The sequence below is a fragment of the Achroia grisella genome, unplaced genomic scaffold, assembly GCF_030625045.1.
Source record: "Achroia grisella isolate CSIRO2021 unplaced genomic scaffold, CSIRO_AGI_Agris_v1 utg402, whole genome shotgun sequence".
NCBI lineage: Eukaryota > Metazoa > Arthropoda > Insecta > Lepidoptera > Pyralidae > Achroia > Achroia grisella.
This window is the reverse complement of record NW_026712841.1, coordinates 642,242-662,007: the sequence shown is the minus strand read 5'-3', so window position 1 is coordinate 662,007 and position 19,766 is coordinate 642,242. Positions and strand designations below refer to the sequence as shown.

The following is a 19,766-nucleotide window of genomic DNA, read 5'->3' as shown; positions in this document are numbered from 1 at the left end:
TTTACAAATTTATTTTTCCTTTACTCAAATGCACATACCATATTCTAAATGCATTATAAAATTTTATGAACAGTGTGATTGACATGGTGTCTTATTACTATAAAGAAAACCAGTTCTTCTAATGAAAATGTTACAGATGTAATGGGAGAACTACACACACTAAGCAAAATTTGATACATTTCTTTTATAACAGTATGTATAGTATCTTATGCTTTATATTTCGTTGTAATAACACATTCATAAATTGTTTCTTTACATTATTGCATCATATTAGAATTTCATATTCACATAAAATTGTCAAAGATTTTATAAAAACATTCGAAATATCATCTATATCATTTATAGCATCCATAGTAGTAAAATTGACAATACAAACTACTTATATTAAATAGTCTTTCCAGATTTACACAATTTGTTTTTAATATTACAGTATAAAAACATGTTCTCAGTTTAATGAGTAGGACCATATTATGTACTTTTGGAATCTGTGAGGAATGTAAATCAGTCTAATACATGGGTTGTATTTCATGTTTTAGAAACAATAGCTCCATCTGTGCTCAAACACATAGAAGTAAAGTGAGTTCTCTGTTTCTTCTGATACCTTTCGAGTATAGAGAGCTGAGATCTGCAAATTTCATAGTGAAACTGGACGGCATAATAACTATTTTATAATTCTTCAATCATAGTAAATTTAGTTTTGACATACTAATATTGCTATTAAAAAATAGGGGATGATGGCAGAAGGGTGAACATTTAGAGTTATGTATTTTATAATGCAAAGTCATAAAAAAGTAAAATAAATATTTTGCGCTGTAGTCTTAGGTGAGAACATACTTTCTCCATTAGAGTATGATCACCTTAATAAAAATTAAATCAATTATGTGAATATTTTCAGTGTTTGAACTCATATGGAGCATTTCAATAAGCAAAATAATTATATACTAAGTACACATAATTAACTATTTGAAAGGAACATTATTAAAAACAATATGAACATATTGAATGATATGAAAATATTTTGGCACTTACATGGTGTTCAGTGTGCATGATTATAATAAACAATATACAATATCCCTAAACATACAATTCCCAACCCATGGGATAATTAATATTATTTTATTTTCGAATAGATGTAGTGACTGTTAATGTGATATCATAAATTCACAAAAATGAATGTAATAATTTTTAATCTCGACAAACTTATTTTCACTGCTTCTACAAGCACCGTATCAAAAGCACCTATATTGTCACTACATCACTGTAATAAATTCTAATGTCACTATAAAGTTAGTAAGAAACAATTTGAACATTATTTATAAAACTGTCAATCGTCAATATAGAAAGTAACTGGTATAAATAACTCTATTGAACGGTGGATATAATTAGTACTTTAAATGCAGCCATAATGGAAATGCGAGTGGTATGGTTACAATGGAAGCAACAGCGATTGATACATGCCTATAAGCAATTCATATGATACAAAAACTATTTTATGATTGCGCATTACACTTGTAAATATGAATTCATTAAAATAATTAAATAACATATATTACTCATATATTACAGAATATTATCATAAAATAAAAACATTTGTTTATAAATATTATAATTTCTTTAGACCTAAAGTATTCATACCTAAAACTGAAAAGATAACAAATTATAAACGAAGTATAGGGAGATCTTTCGAAATTGCGAGAATAATGTACGAATTTATAAATCATATTGTACTTACTGGCTGATAGCTGAATGGGAAATAAAACACAAATAATACTAAAGTAGCTTATCAGCCTTAAAGTGATCGATAATAATTATATCGGGCGAATAAAATATTAAAGGATTGACTTCCTTTGGGCGCTGTAGCATGGTGCCGGTGACAGATTTGACATTATAGAAGTTTAGTTTAGTGAGATTATTCAAGTCAATCTAACAGTCATCTAGCATTTTCGGCAATTCATTTGCTGAATATGACAACTACCAGCTACACCATGCGGTACAGGTAGGGTATAACTTGGAGAAGTCTAGGTTGAAATATTAATAAATCATCAAACTGTAGATTTTTGAACCCACTTAAAGTTTTTTATAATAATATATTTCAATTAATTTGTTGCCCAATTAACTTACAATCCTATAGTAATACACTAGATTTTAATGATCCTTATCTAATGTAGGATGGAACAATCATTTAATCCCGTTTGGAAAATTATTTCCAGGTGCCTTAAATCTGTTGTATCGAAATACGAAAATTAAACAATTATATGCACTGGAGTTCGCGATTTGAAAGTAACTGAAGGTATAAATACCACGAACACTGCACATGCAATACGGTTGTTTAAGGAATATGTTAAATTTAAGCTTTGGTATTGGTGTTAATGTGTTGAAAGGCATACACTGCTGCATCGCCCAGCACTAGGCGCTAAAGCTACAGCGCGGGCTGAGGCATAGGCGGGTGCGAGTGGCGGCCACGTGGCGGCGTCGTCACGACCGAGTGGCCGCATACTTTTCGCACAGCTATGAGGAATCCTCGTCGTACCATGTACGGAAGTCACAGCTCTCATCATAGTCATCCTGAAATGAATCCCAACATTATTGTTTTATTTTTTCAGAAGCATTATAATATCACACATATACTGATAATATTTTGTAGCTAGCAAGACTTAGTCTAGTGTCTTAATAACAGAAAATATAACAGCCAGTCTTCCAGAAATAACATTATTCTGTGAGTTTTTATGAGGAATCTATGAGAATGTTAGTGGATAGTTGTAAAAAAAACCGCCAGAAAAAGTATTTTTTACTTACCGCCATCCAGGCGTGATCGAGGACGTCTTCGGCAGCAAAGCGCAATTCCGGTTGCGGTCGAAGCATGTTCGCCACCAAATCAATAGCACCAGCTGACACCCGCTCCCAGTGCGGTGCGGGAAACTCAAGTCGTGCCGATAAAATGGCATCAAATAACTTTTCTTGGTCACCGTCAGGAGACGAGAATGGAGGGAATCCACAGAGCAGTATGTACAGTATAACACCAGCGGCCCATACATCAATCTGAAAATAAATGTCGCTATTACACCAAGGTCACTTATTGTTTAAAAATTCATGTTCGTGAAATAATAACGTTAAGCATAAACATTCTAATAGATGCTATGAGAACTGGTAGTATTGCATAATTTGTAACAAAAAATAATAAGACCTGGTAATCTGGTTTCAAACGAAAGTGAATTTCGTGGGAAAGTTTTTTACGACGTTGTCATTATATTGTAGTTATTTTTCAAATACAACAGGTTAATAACTTTCAAATACTTTTTTAAAATGTCCTAACCTATTTATTTAAGAAATAATGAGCACGCGTCTTCACTTCGTGAACTTCAATTATTTATATTATTGTTGTTGTATGCTGATGTACGTAACCAACAATATAAGTCAAGCAATATTAATTTAACAATAGTTTATTTGTAAGTATTAAAGTTGTATTTCGTTTATATTTACCTTTAGTCCATATCCTGTCTCTAATAAAATCTCGGGAGCTACGTAAGTAGGTGTACCGCATACGGCGTGTAAAGGTCGCCAAACTTCCACTGCTAGGCCGAAGTCAGCCAGCTTCAATCCACGTATACAGCCATCCGAGCCTACTTCCACCTAAAATTCAATACAGCATTTTCATTAACACAGTAGTACATTTCCAATGCAATATATTTCGGTTATTCGGATATTATGGTTACAACGGAGCATGTATAAAATATTTTTGTTTATTAAGATATCCATTGTGAACAAAGAGAAAGAATAACGTAATATAAATCACTAAAATCAGATGAATGTGACGATTTATGAACTAAACCCAGCTCCAGTGGACTGTTGGTCATCTTTATTCCGATGAATATTTCTATATATTGAAATTAATTAAATTGTTTCTTTTAAACAAGCGTACACCAAGAGGAGAAAAATTTGATCATGTTTACCAATGTTATAACATTGGTAATATACGACAGTTTTTTTTATTCTTAGTACTTTAAATGCTTAAATCACAGTTACTTTACATTTTGCTTAATATTAATATAGTAGTAGGTATGAACAATAACATAGGGTTATTTTTATACGGGCAGTGGATTGTTATAGAGCGCAGAAAATCTTATTGAATATAGTAAAAAAATATACTTTTATTATTATATCCACCTCACACCATGTCCGAAAAGGACTGCTTACGACTTTCGAATGGTAACTATGCTATCATAGTGCACTACTGTGATAAAAGTATACGAGTACAAATGTATAAATTAACCTGTTTAGTTTTTTATGCAGAATATATATATATATTTATTTACTTATGACTTTTTATTGCACCTTAAAAAAATACAAAACAAAACAATTCATGGTATCTAGATACAAAAGGCGGTCTTATGGCTTAAGCGATCTCGAAATTATTTTTAGAATAAATTATTTAGTTTCAAATTTTGAATTCAATATGTAACTGTTAACTAGTAAAACATGATACAAATAGAGAAGTACATACTTAAGCTGATTTTGATTACTGTAATCCTTTGGTGTATACTAAAATGTAAACAGTGAAGACTAAGCTTATACGCAAGGAATGTAATTATTAAAAAAATCGAATGATGGATAGTAAATGATAAAAATGATTTATCAATTGCGTTAGTCATTCGCTTACCAATAGATTCTCGGGTTTGATGTCACGATGCACTATTGAAAGCGAGTGTAGGTATGCGATAGCTGATGTTAGATGGCCAATTAGCAAACGAGCTTGTGGCTCAGAAAATTTGGAAGCAGCCGCGATACTATCAAATAAATCGCCACCTAGAAATACAAATTATTTTAATATAATATGCAAATATAAGCCTAATGTGGTATGGCGTTGATACATTGTTATTAATCAATTAGTTGGATGATACGACTGATGAAAACAATTATATATCGAATGTGAAATCAATTATTGTATCGAAGATTTATACAACTACGAGTTAAAGTAAACTTAAATAAAAATTGTATATGTAAACAATATAAATAGTAGACAAAAAGTAGGTTTTTGGATAAAACTAAAATATGAAATTTGCAAAATTCTTTTACTCTATACTCATATTTGGTTACTTTAATAGTGAAATTGATTTACAAATCCTTTTCTATTGGCAAAAGAACTGTGTTAGAGATAATGTCATAGAAATAAAATTCATATTTAGCATAATAAATGTTAGTTAAATACATACCACTAACTAGCTCCATAATAAGGAATAGCCACTCAGGACTGTCTTGTTCTTCGATCAATGATACTATGCGAGGGTGGCATAATTTCCGCATTACTCTTACCTGTAAGTACGTCATGTTTAAGTATACATTTATTATATTACATTTGGAAAAAGAATATCGCAATTGAGAATAACTTTTCAATGGACAAATAAATAATATAACCAATATGAACCTATGCAAGTTATTTGTTTGTGTTTTACATTATCAATTCTTAAATGATAGGATTTTCATGAATATAATCACTTTTAGTACATTATTCAATAACTTATCCAATTGTGTGTATATCCAATATATTTGGTGTTATGCCACCTTTATAAAGAACCGGCAAAAACAGTGAATACTTTCGTCGAATAGTATGTGACGATAAACTGCGTTATAGTAATAAGTATTTAAATAAAGTGACCGGAGTATGATGTATGTGATGCTTTTTGAGTAATTTATATTTTATTATATTGCTACCTTGATAAACAATGCAACAGAATAAAAGGTAAGATTTCTTATTAAATTAAAGTGCAAATAAACAGTTACCTCTGCTTCCACATAATGCTCCTTGCCTTTACATTTAGCCTTGTCTATAACTTTGAGGGCATATTCTTTGTTAGTTGTTTTATCTTTACAAATTCGCACAACAGCGAAATTGCCGTCTCCTATAAAAAAAAAAATATAATGAAGTAATCATATACCTTTACGATTATTAACACAGCCATTCTCTGTCAGTCAGTCAAAGTAGTTTACATGACCACAATTTGCTAGCTGTATAGAATTCAGTGTGAAAGAGAAATAACTTACTGCCATCTCTAGGATTAATTTGATTTGATAGCTGTGTTGACATCATTTAGGAATTAAAATTTCATTTCAATTCAAAACAATTTAACCCATTCTCTTTGCAATTCTTGTCAAATAATTGACGATGTTAATCATAATAATAAACTGGTGGATTATCCACACTATTGCTAGTAATGTCAGTCAATTGACCTCCACGCGTTTGCCCCTGCAAGCCATCATTATTAATTCCTGGCAAATTGGCAAGAAGCAAGACTAGCTGACCTGATCTCATTTTCATCTTATCATCCTCCACTGGCGCCAGCGTAAACCGTTAGCGCAGATGAGTGAATCATTCCATTATAATTAATTTATCAAAAAGGTCACTATTTACCATTCTAGGTACAATGTCGGTATTAAAATGTAACATTAACTAAATATAACTATTGTGCTATTGTTGAACACCGCATGACGTCAACAGTGTGTTCTAGAGAGGACAGAATGCTTCCTTCTCTTTCCCACGTATACTATAACGTTAAATACCTATTATTTTGCCAACACTGTATTTGAGCCGCAACGGTTGCGGTAGAAGCGGAGCTGCACCGTCTTCGGTTGCGTCTCCGGCCGCGCCGCCGCCCGCTTCACTGGCTGCTCGAGCTGCGCCGCCGCCCGCCTTCACGGGCATGCGAGGCTTTGGTCCCGTTCTATATGCATCATAATAAATAAATAAATAGCTTGGACAATTAACAGAATGCAAGCTAATCCCACGGTAAGCAGAGCTTTTTTTATGGGTACTAGACAACTGATATGAATATATAAAACAAACATCCACACCGATACAAACAATCATAATCATAAATACAAACATTTGCACCGTGCGAGGAATCGAGCCCTCGACATTTGGAAGAAAATCGCTGTGCTCAAAAACCGCCAGACATCCGAAGCCAACAAAATAAAATTATTGTATGTTTATTACATAAGTAAAATAAGCAGGGGTCAATAGTGTAGTGGTTAAGTATACCGGTTTACTTCCAATGGCCTTCTAATACTTGCACGATGCAAACATTTGTATTCATAAGTATTTGTATCACATAATTTAGATAGTTTGTATCACTTGATGGACATAAGCTAAAAGGTAGCTCTAAATTATGTAATTATAATATGTAAATATTTAGATAGTTAATTTAGATTTTAAAACGAAAAGATAATAACTTTAGCCAGTTTCCGAACTGTAATAGTTGCTTGCACTTACTTGATTTTTGGTGCCTGAAATATATCTATCTAAAAAAACAACTTAATCTTAATATTTACCTTGAATTTCTAGTGATTGGTGTCTTTCTACATTGTAAAACAGCTCTACTCTCTTCGAATTCTAATTCAAAATCTTCTTGATTAACCCTGGTGTGGAAAATAATATTGTAACAGTAAGTAATGCCACCTATTAACATTGATAAATATACACAATAATAGTAATTTACTAACTAATGACAATATTCCCCAGAACCATGAAATATATATAAACAATTTTAGATAAAAACCATAAGTAAATATAATAATTTTGTGTAGATTAATGCATTATGTATATACTTAATATCAGATGAGTTTGTAGTCAAATAAGATCAAATGTCATAATATTTATGTTTTATAAAAAGAAAAATTTAATAATTAATGTCAACATTACCTGGGTTGATATTAATGACTAAATTTCTTCTATTAAACATACCTACTTCTACTATATTACGGTAGCAGTAAACTATATTCTTTTCTTTTTGTAGTTCAGACTTCAACTCCTAAATTAATAGGTCTTGAAGTTGGTTTTCGTATTACCTTTCATTTCCGTATGCAAAAAACACATCTTCATCGTCAAAAAACTGATGTAACGCCGTGACAGCCGTGCCCGACTGCGTGAACACTTTGCGTACACAGCCGGTGTCCAATTTGATGCATTCTGTGATCGCTGCAAGTGCGTGCTCCAATGTCGGACTGTTGCGTTTGTTGAGCAACAGTCGGCACACCTGAACGGAAATTACAATTACCAATGTTCCAACACATAACGAGCGAAAGCTGAATGACCTTACTTATGTAATACTTTTATATGCGTATATAAGGATTTATCTAGTTTCCGATAAATTTTAATTTCGAAAAATATTACTTAGAAGTAAAAACTACAAACTATATAGTTTCTTTTATATTCTCCATATTCTGTTCGTAGTTATTTACTTTCAATAATAATAAAACCCTGGGACGATTTTCACAAAATGTCGCTTTGTTTCAAACTGCTCACAAAAAAATGTTATACGGGTACAATGTCGCGGGATCAACCCGACAATAAATATAACAGTATGTGTGTTATATATATAATTGATTGCCACCATCGTAGTTTAAACAAAAAAAAAATCACAAGGATCGTTATAGTTTAAACATTACCTTGCGAGGTTTCACTCCATTCCTAATAATAGTAACTATACGTGGTCGAACTACATTGTCTCCGGCTGGGCTAACGCGTGCTGTCCCGTTGCCGGTAGTACTACTACCATTTGCCTGCAAACAAGATTAAAAGTGGATTTCTCACTGAATGTATACAGAGAGACTCCTTGCAGTGCGTTCGGCAATTTGGACGGACCGCCTAGTATGCATTCCGTTAGAATGCACTGCAGTGTAACCATTGAGAGGCAACCTTAACCCTTAAAGTGCCACTTAAAGCGTGATCGAACATCAGGTGTGTCCCAAAACTGTTAGGAGCGGCGCGGTAGCGCACACAAAATTAGATGCCGTCTAGCACTCCGCAGGAAAATATGATTATAATTGGACAAGTTTTTTTAAGAGAATCAAAATTTTTTGCTGGAAAGGGTATATGACATCAAAATCAAGGATTTTTCTTGCCAATTTTAGACATACATTAGTAAAAACCCATTGCACTCAAATGGTTAAACGTCACACAATGACGCGATATTATCTCGACATCGTGGCCTAGAATTGCATCTGTATTATTGTTTATACCACAGAACACGGAAGTAGGTTTATATGCTTACGATGAGATTTAATCTATCTAATGTGGTATTATTATTCATGCGCTAAAATTATTACGTTTCAAAAATGTATTTAATTATTTATCACTTAATTGTTGGGCACATTGACTTTTCTATTTATATATGATGTATGGTGCAGTTTATTGTTTCTTATCTTATAAATTGTATAGTAACAATTTATAACATGAAAAAATAAACTGCGCTGACCTTTACAACTGTTATCTGAGATGGGATAGTCAGGGATTATCAGCTGTCAGTATTGAAGTCCACTGGATATTATTCAATATAGGTATAGAAGGGGTAAACCTGCAGTCACTTACTTTATTTTGTTTTTTATCACTGTTCCATCACCGCGGAGAATGAATAAGAAATATAAATTGGAATAGTTTTTGTAGAGACATGTTGAAGTTGAGAGTCACACTTACAAACTACATGAATACTGATATTTAATGATATTTCATTTATTTAGAGCAATGTTTGGAAAATTCACTGAACTACAGATCTAAAAAACCTACTCGGCCTTATTACAAAAAGATAAACCTGGTTTAGCACTAGTAATAAACCATTCACCAATGTATTCCTTATTACAAAATGAAGTTTATCTCTAAATCGTGATTCGTCTATTGTCTAAAGTTAGACCTGCGATGCCCCTAGTTTAACAGTGGTCTAAATGCAAAAATACAAACTCCATTTTAAAAATTTTATTGTAAGTTGTAGTTTTTGGAAAAATATTTTAACTAAATTAAAAATATATTAACTAAAAAATATTTAAAGCAAATTTTACGACAATAAAAATATATAAAAGACGTTATTTGTTATTTTTTCACTCATTTGACTTTGAAATAGTCACCATTCGAACGATCCAATAAAAATATCTCGCCGTTCCTTTTCTCCGTATAGGACTCCTACTTGTAATTTAAAACTGATTTTCAGCCTAATAGTACAGTAATAAATATTATATATTAATGAAATAGTTATAATGAAGACATAGATAAATAGAAATAAATTTATTTTTAGTTTATACATTTTTCTTTGAACTAATATTATTTTTGATCTTTTCAGTTTTCTGGTAAAATGGAACGTAATTGTACGGTGACAGACATGAATGACTGATTTCTGTATGGAATACATAATGAACGATTTAACTGTAGTACTAAGTAGTCCTCTGTTAGATCTGGATTCGTAATAATGTTAGGTTTATTCCAAGTATTAACTTTAGGAATGGTTTAAACCACGACCATTTAGACCACGTTTCGTCCTAGTTTTAACAGATTTTTTGTAATAAGACCGACTGGGTTTAATGTTCTGCAATAGGAACCTGTTTGCAAAAATAAAAACAAATATAAGAAGAATTATAAATACCTGCAAATATCGGGATAGCCGGTTGTTTGCTCTAGCTGGAGATGGGCTTGAACTGTCATTTAATGATTCTGGGCCACTCAATCTGAAGGACTGAGGTGTCACTGCACTGGCTTCATAGTCCAGGCGTTTGAAGGGCTCACCAAAACCACTACACACATATGACTGACCATCTTCTAAATCATCCAATTTACCTATCTGCAAAAATTTTATGTTCCTATAATAAATTAGTTTTTAGCGAAAAACATTATTTATTAGAAATTGATATATAAGAGGCCCATAGAGATTCATTTCATCTCATTATCTGCCATGAATTTTGTGGCCCTGAATTTAAAATGTTGCATTTGGAATTTTATTATGGCTCATACCTCAAATTGCATACAGACATGATTTATATGTAATATTGCTAATTAATGGCTAATAATTTATGTAACATCTAATTATAAGCTTTTACTGAATATGATGTAACTTACTTTTCTACCCTCAAGAGAGTATATTGTCCTGACACCACTGGGAAGTGTGACATTGTCCACTAGCACCCTAGTCAAGTCGGCAGTTAAACTATCAAAAGATCTATGGACAACAATAAAAAAAACTATTAAGTGGTCAAAAAGTTTAAGGTATCTTGTATGGAGTTTGAATAGTAAATGAGCTGGTTGTAAGCGCTAATTGTTGAACATATATCATTATGAATCACAACAATGATTAACTGTTTGATATATTGAAAATAACATGACTAGATATACTATACATTATTACAAATGATCTTAAAATTAAATACTTACTCCCAAATAAATGGTTAAATGTCTATATTTGATATTATTGAATGTTTTATTTGCAAGTAGTTTTTCATGTATTTTTAATACCAGAGGAATCAAAGGGACTGGACATGTATTCAATATTACATTTTATTTTATTACATTTATGTTATATGATATAAAATATGAGTGAGGATATTAAATGTTCTTTAATATCAAAAGAAAGTAACTGTTTCAAATTCAGCTTCTAGATAAAGTTAAAGTACAATTGTTTTCAAAACAGCTGTAATACTTTTGTTGTACTATTCTACAACAAAATAACAAAATTAGTAAGCACTTACAAAATAAATTTACAGGTAAGTATTAAAGAATCTCAATTTATATTATACTATTTCATTGGCTAATCATCAAGGACAAAGAGAAAGTTAGGTCTTAAATAAAATGGACAAATATATGGCTATAGATAGACTGTATAAACGCAATATAGGAAAACCCTAGTAATTTCTTATTTTTATTGGAGTGTGTAAACATTCTAATAAGAGTCTGAATAACTATTTTAAAGATAATCTATGACCTGCCTCTCTCTGGTCTGCACAAATCAAGTGGTATTGTCAATAGATAGGCTAGAACGATTAATTATTTTATTGTCATGCTCCATCACAGATGTGTAGGTAGATAGTTAAGTGAAAGTACTCCAATGAAAATATAATAGTAAACATTATTTCAATAGATTAGTAAAATTATTTTCCCCACCTGTATCTTTCTGGCAAGACTGGGATTATAACTCCTGAATAGAATTTATCACCATTTCGAAAAAACCTGACTCGTTTCGCTTTCCGCGCTGGTTGTGTTCGAAGCATTACGTTACGTCGGTTTGTCCTACTTTTCATAATTTCCATATCACTAAAATCTTTTTCAAGCTCACAAACGGAGCTCGATCGACTGCCACTACGACTTAGATTATTCTCCATCCTGAAAATAAAGAAAGTTAGAAAAAAGTTACGATGTCATCTAACGGATACCTTCTGATATCACGATTCCACCCTCACCTTATTTCGTTCCGGTTTAATAAATTAAAGAATTATGTCCAAAGTCAAGTCATTACTTTTAATAATTGTATCTCATTTTGAACAAGTTCGTTAAATAATTTGATAAATAGTTTCAAAATAAGACTTCTGAAAAATTATGAATATGAATCACAAAATACACAAAATCAGCGCAAACGAGACCCAGAATGAATGAATACTATACGAATGATTAATAAATGAATGAACGAAACATTTCATTTCTTGAACGATTGAATGAAACGCGAAGGGAGTTAACTTACTAACTTTTTTTTATTAATAAGTTTTACGGTTCTGAATACAACTCCTTTTGAGCCCAACTTAACAAACCTTACTAACTTTTTTTTAGTAATATGTTTTACGGCTCTGGATACAAGTCCTTTTTAACCCAACTTTTTTTTAATTTATTATTTTACGGCTCTGGATACAAGTCCTTTTTAGCCCAACATAAAATACAAAACCTTAAAAAAAATTATAATTTCTTCCCAGTGTTGGAATTAAATTTATATAAAGTCTTGAATAGTGCAGGCCTTGATAAGATCTCTTCTTAACCCAACTTTACTCTTTGGAGTTGCCATTCCAACCACGAAACTACAAAATTTTCGATTATTGGCTGCAGTTATATGTCATAGTTTGACTTTGACGATTTCGACCTAATACAAATAATAAATCGAACTGTTGGCAGTCCCAGTTAGAATTATTATTTGTATTAGGTTCATGTATTAAACAAGGTGCTCAAAAGTTGCAATTCAGTAAGAAAAATATTTAGTATTAATTTATATCAACCACTCACGGTTTGCGTTTTAGTAGTGGTAACGATTAATTAATCATTAACTTTTTGTTCCTTTTAAATACTTGGTACATTTGAAACGCACCTATATTAATTAAGGAAATTCCAATACGTTCAACGAACCAAACCTTGGTTTTCATTTTACATAAAAAAATCCCAACAATGTACTACTATACAAATTATCTCATCTCCGATTCTCAGTCGTCGTCTAACAGTTCCCTGTGGTCTAATTATGTAACTTCGTTCGCAACGATTTTCGTATGTAACGTAGTGAAAATGACGTCATCTGTCAATAATGCGATCATATAGACGCCATTTGACGCTGTCAACTAGCATTGCAACGTAAACGCAACTTTACATATCGATAAAAATTATTTCTATCGAATGTCGATTTAGTAACCTCGTTGCAACGTCACGTAATCGCTATTTTGCCGAAATGACAGCGTGGAATTGAAACGGTTTTTACATTATGAGAAACAATTTAGAAGGTGTTTCTTTTGGTTACAATCTTTAAAATATCAGCATTAGCAGCATTATTTATCTTGTTTTGGTAATTTTCAGTATTACATATATTTTTATTATATTAAATATTACGTAGAAAGTCGTGAAAAGGTTTTAAATTTATTAAAATGGGAAAATTGTCACGACTCACAACACGACATCAGTGTTGCCAATTCGATATTTTATTTTCGTCCCAAATCACATAGAATATTGTATTAACTAGAGTAAATGTTTAATATAAAATTAGGGTTGATTATGATATTAATATAATTAAAAAACTATTTCAATGAATACGGTGCTCTGTGAACGGAATACAACGTTTATGATGCTCTGTGATTTGTTTAAAGTAAATAAATTTATTTGTTTAAAGTTTTTACAATTATGTACAAATTTAAAAAGATGTGCCCATATCATTTTAAATTTATATGGATACCTACGTACTGACCTAGGTATCTATAGCAGAAAAGAAAATTTAATTTATAGGTTAGATTAATATTATTAATGATTATAAATAGTTTGTATAAAATATGCTTTTATATTCAAAATTATTAACCTTATTTTTTCATTAGAATAGAATAGACTTTCTTTATTTTATTTTATTAAATGTCTATTAATAAAATTAAAATAAAAGAACAAGTGAACGCTGCAGTATATTTTGTAATTTTTGAACGCAATAAAAATTGTTTCAAATCAACCAACTAGTGTAACAACCCAATAAATTAAAATGTATCCCTCTAAAGGTATAAGCTATCTAATGTACTGACTGTGGTAGTATAGAAACTCTTTATAATACTATGATTTGTTTTTTTATTGTCTTGTCATATTGTAACATTTCAACATGTATATCTTACTAGCATTTTAGTTGAATTAAACCAATATTTCCTTATGGTCTATATCGTTTTGTATCAATTAATTCAACTAATAAAATACAATTAACAATGTCAAGAAAAAGTCGCAGTAAAAAGATTGAAGCAGATATAATGTCGATGCCAGGGCCGGCTTCTACAAGTTTAGCACGATATCTACGTCCGGAAAGATTTGAGTTAGACCCGAGTTCTACTGATGCCGATATTGAATGGACGCATTGGCTATATACATTTAACAATTTCCTATCAGAAAATAATGGTGAGTTTACTGATGAACATAAACTAAAAATTTTAATTAATCACTTATCTCCCAGTGTGTATGTAAACATAAAAGAATGTATTGATTATGAATCGGCTATTTTAATTTTGAATGGAATCTATATTAAACAGAAAAATGAAATACATGCACGTCATATTCTTGGCACTCGAAAGCAACGTAGTGATGAATCTATAGATCAATACTTACGTCAACTTAAATTACTTGCTCAAAAATGCTCTTTCAAGGATGTCAAAGCAGAACAATATCGATCAGAATATATCAGGGACGCATTTATTGCTGGTATTTCTTCACACAAAATACGCCAACGTTTGCTAGAAAATCTGGAACTGTCACTTGATCAAGCATTTAACCAAGCACTTTCACTAGAAATGGCAGAAACAAATTCTCGATCTTTCAATGATAACATACCGCTTAACGCAGTTGATTCCATATCTACCTTATCTGATTCACAAAATAAAAAAACCAAAACTTTGTCTTCTTACGATAATGAAGCGTCTACATCCATATCAGGAGATAATATAGCAGAAACCGTTATAGCTGCCACAACAAATAAAAGAAGATGTTTCTTTTGTGGTAGTAATGTAATTCATCAGCGGATAAGATGTCCAGCTTTAAATAGCACTTGTCAAATTTGTTTTAAAAAGGGACATTTTGCTAATGTTTGTCGAAGCAAACAAACTATGAATGCTGTCATAGTAAATGAGACTAATAATAGTAACTCTGCAGAGGTTGCAGCTATATCTGCAGCTTCTTTACCTAGTTTACATAAAGCAACTGTACCTATCACCATTAATAAGTATTATGCTGAAGCCCTTATCGATACTGGAAGCTCATTAAACTTTGTAAATGAAGAATTAGCGCACTTATTGAAACTTAAACAGAAACATTGTCAACAAATTATAACTTTAGCTTCACTTAATCATACATCACCAGTCAACTGTTACTGCAATGCAACTTTACAATTGAATAATCATTCGTACGACAATGTCAAATTATTAGTTGTACGTAATTTATGCGCTGATATTATACTAGGTCATGACTTACTTAAAGCTCATCACTCCTTAGAACTGAAGTTTGGTGGTCCCCGAGATCCTTTGAAGATATGTAATGTCATGGCTGCTAACTTACCTCATGCTACATTATTTTCAAATTTATCTCCTAATGTCAAACCCGTAGCAATAAAATCAAGACGTTACAGCGAGGGTGATCAACAATTTATTAAAGAAGAAGTTGAAAAACTATTAAAAGATGGAATCATTGAGCCAAGTATATCACCTTGGCGGGCACAAGTTCTAGTAACTGGCGGTGGTATCCATCGTAAACGTCTCGTTATTGATTATTCTCAAACTATAAATAAATTTACAGAACTTGATGCATATCCTTTACCTAATATTGAAGTACTTATATCAAAAATTGCGCGGAATAAATATTTTAGCCAAATTGATCTCAAAAGTGCCTACCATCAAGTACCAATTCAACAGAGAGAACGACCTTATACAGCATTTGAAGCATGCGGTAATCTATTTCAATTTACACGTATACCGTTTGGAGTAACAAATGGAGTATCAGCATTTCAAAGAACGATGCAATTTATCATATCTAACGAAAATCTTACTGACACTTATGCATATTTAGATGACGTTACTGTTTGTGGTAAGGATAAGCTTACTCATGATGCTAATCTAGCAAAATTTATGGCAACTGTAGCAAAGTATAAAATTACTCTAAACAAAGACAAATGTAATTTTGGTTCTGAGACTATTAATATATTAGGTTATACTATAGAGAACAATGTTGTAAGACCTGATAAAGAGCGTCTTAAACCTTTACTCTCCATGCCTGCACCTACAGATATAAATTCTCTAAAGAGAGTATTAGGTATGTTTGCACATTATTCTAAATGGATAAATAACTATTCAGAGAAAATAAGCAATTTAGCGACTAATAATTCATTTCCATTATCACGTGATGCAGAAATATCCTTTGAGAGTCTTAAGAAAGATATTGCAAACGCTGCTTTAATTGCTATTGACGACACACAAATGTTTACTGTAGAGACTGATGCTTCTGAACATGCCTTAGCAGCAACACTTTCACAAAATAGTCGCCCGGTAGCATTTTTCTCTCGCTCATTGACAGAGTCCGAAAGAAACCATTCTTCAATAGAGAAAGAAGCGTCGGCAATTGTTGAAAGCCTACGTAGATGGCGTCACTATTTAATTGGAAAACATTTTCTTTTAATAACGGATCAACAATCGGTTTCCTTCATGTTCAATCAAAAACATTCAAGTAAAATTAAGAACGAGAAAATAGAGAGATGGAGGCTTGAATTATCTTGTTTCAAGTTTGATATTATATATCGACCGGGTAAACAAAATATTGTATCTGATACATTGTCAAGAGTTTGTGCTAATATGTTTTCACGCAAAAATTTATATGAGCTTCATAATACATTAAGCCATCCAGGAATCACAAGAATGGCTCATTGGGTGCGGTCTAAGAATTTACCGTATTCGATTACTGAAATTAAGAATATGACTGCAAGTTGTCCTATTTGTTCAGAGATAAAGCCAAGATTTGCAAACAGTAAAGGACGACTTATTAAAGCGACGTCCCCATTTGAAAGACTTAGTTTAGACTTCAAAGGGCCGTTGCCTTCAAATTCCGAAAATAAATACATTTTAACTATTGTTGATGAATTTTCTCGATTTCCCTTTGCCTACCCCTGCAAAGATGTATCATCCGCTACTATAATAGCAAGTTTAAAGCATCTTTTCTTTACTTTTGGAACTCCTCTCTATGTACATTCAGACCGTGGAACTGGATTTATGTCACAAGAATTTAAAGATTTCCTAATAAGGAATGATATTGCATGCAGCAGGACTACGCCTTATAATCCAGAAGGAAATGGCCAGGTCGAAAGACTGAATGGGACTCTGTGGAGAACTATACAATTATCCTTACGATCCAAAAACCTAGATATTCGGTATTGGGAAGATGTCTTGCCTTTAGCGCTGCACTCAATTCGATCGTTATTATGCACAGCTACTAATGCTACACCACATGAGAAGATGTTCTGTTTCCCGAGACGATCTGGTAATGGAGTTTCTTTACCTTCTTGGTTAATGATTCCGGGCCCAGTACTATTAAAAAAAAATGTAAGAAAAAGTAAATATGATCCTTTAGTGGAAGAAGTGGAACTGCTGGAATCAAACCCAAACTATTCTATAATACGCTTTGCTGATGGGAGAGAGGATACAGTATCAAACCGACATCTAGCGCCAATTAATAGGCAAATTGAAGAAGTAGTCACTGAAGATGAAACGTATAACTCCATTCATAACCCTTCTGATACAGATGCCGAGATCTACCAGACAGCATCTGAGAATGAAAATTTAAATGCTGATAATTCTGGTTCAGAATTAGTTCATTCGCCCCAACGGCCTGTTCGTGAAAGAAGGCCCCCTGTTTACTTAAATGATTATGAATCATAAGGATGGGTGAATGTGGTAGTATAGAAACTCTTTATAATACTATGATTTGTTTTTTTATTGTCTTGTCATATTGTAACATTTCAACATGTATATCTTACTAGCATTTTAGTTGAATTAAACCAATATTTCCTTATGGTCTATATCGTTTTGTATCACTGACTTTTTAAATTGGTCGGATTAACAAAATTCCGCTGCAACTTCATAGTAGTGTTTTATCGATAGAAATGATTTATGTTGCGGTCATTCGACCTTACTTGATCGCATTTTTTAAATTGAAATGATTTCATATTGCATCACAACTTCAACAGAAACAATTTCATATCGTGTTACATAATTAGCCCACTGTTATCATTACGCTGAGTTAAGTTTTAAAGCACTAGCGATGCCTTCAGACTAAAGTATCTGCCAAGCAAAATTTTTGTTTCAGACGCTCCAACAAGTTCTTTCGTGGTTTGTAATAATATTTTCATTTTGTTCCCACTTCTATAATATATTTTATATATAGATGTAAACGCAGTGGAATAGGATAGCTCGAAAATAAAACTTTTTGTTTAAGTAATCGATTTTATTTAAGTATATAGTTTACTGAGGGATCATTACATCCAAGTTTTAAATATGTTCAAGTTATTAAAGTCAATTGTACTATTATATACTTCTATATACCTATAAATATCTATATTTTTAATGATATCGGTTTAATTGTGTAGCGGGATTAAGATTTAAGTAATAATCGAAGTGATAAATCGCTGCGTATTGTAACATTTTTGAGCCTAGCAACATCACAAACAGGTGACGCATTTATCAATTTCGTTTATGTCAAAATTACAGACAAAGACTTTGTTATTTTATATTTAAAGGCAATTATTAAAAATTTTTGTGCAAAATGTCGTCAAAGAAAAAGGTTCTCTTGAAAGTTATCATACTCGGTGATAGTGGAGTGGGTAAGACATCACTTATGAATCAATTTGTTAACAAGAAATTTTCCAACCAGTACAAGGCAACAATAGGCGCAGATTTTCTCACGAAGGAAGTAATCGTCGATGATAGAATCGTTACGATGCAAATTTGGGACACCGCTGGTCAGGAGCGTTTCCAGTCTTTGGGAGTGGCGTTTTATCGTGGGGCGGATTGTTGCGTCTTGGTGTTTGACGTAACTGCCCCCAACACTTTCAAGTCCTTGGAAAGTTGGAAAGACGAATTCTTGATACAAGCATCACCAAGAGATCCGGAGAACTTTCCTTTCGTCATTTTAGGCAATAAAGTCGACTTAGAAAATCGCGCCGTGTCTGCCAAACGGGCCCAACAGTGGTGCCAGAGTAAAAATGATATCCCCTATTTCGAAACAAGTGCCAAAGAAGCTGTGAATGTAGAACTAGCATTCCAAACTATAGCTCGTAATGTCCTTGCCCAGGAAACGGATGCTGAGCTTTATAATGAATTCCCAGATCAACTCAAGTTAACGGCAAATGACAATGGGCGCAACAGGGATGGAGATAATTGTGCTTGCTAGGCTTTAGTAGAAAGGCTCCAGCACTGGCGGTACATTAGTTTCTCATTTATTAATTTTAAATTTATAGTTACAATTAAAGTAATCTATAAAAGTAATTGTGTAA

General features: G+C 32.2%; 3 protein-coding genes across 3 annotated transcripts; 2 read left to right on the top strand and 1 right to left on the bottom strand.

Moving 5' to 3' along the window:
• LOC131844288 (serine/threonine-protein kinase GA29083) lies at nucleotides 1-12,396 on the bottom strand. The gene is made up of 14 exons (XM_059193129.1): nucleotides 12,208-12,396; nucleotides 11,912-12,130; nucleotides 10,874-10,973; nucleotides 10,404-10,598; nucleotides 8,440-8,553; nucleotides 7,840-8,027; nucleotides 7,324-7,410; nucleotides 6,556-6,716; nucleotides 5,779-5,897; nucleotides 5,211-5,310; nucleotides 4,658-4,803; nucleotides 3,481-3,630; nucleotides 2,797-3,039; nucleotides 1-2,565 (listed from the first exon to the last, which is right to left on the bottom strand). Exons 2-14 carry the CDS (start codon nucleotides 12,127-12,129, stop codon nucleotides 2,509-2,511), a joined length of 1,878 nt encoding a protein of 625 aa, XP_059049112.1. The 5' UTR covers nucleotide 12,130; nucleotides 12,208-12,396; the 3' UTR covers nucleotides 1-2,508.
• A 1,886-nt stretch (nucleotides 12,397-14,282) lies between these two features.
• Nucleotides 14,283-18,153, top strand: LOC131844495 (uncharacterized). The gene is made up of 2 exons (XM_059193399.1): nucleotides 14,283-14,638; nucleotides 14,770-18,153. Exons 1-2 carry the CDS (start codon nucleotides 14,576-14,578, stop codon nucleotides 18,151-18,153), a joined length of 3,447 nt encoding a protein of 1,148 aa, XP_059049382.1. The 5' UTR covers nucleotides 14,283-14,575.
• Nucleotides 18,154-18,943: 790 nt separating this feature from the next.
• On the top strand, nucleotides 18,944-19,766 carry LOC131844280 (ras-related protein Rab-7a). The gene has a single exon (XM_059193116.1). The coding sequence runs from the start codon at nucleotides 19,037-19,039 to the stop codon at nucleotides 19,661-19,663; it is 627 nt and encodes a 208-aa protein (XP_059049099.1). The 5' UTR covers nucleotides 18,944-19,036; the 3' UTR covers nucleotides 19,664-19,766.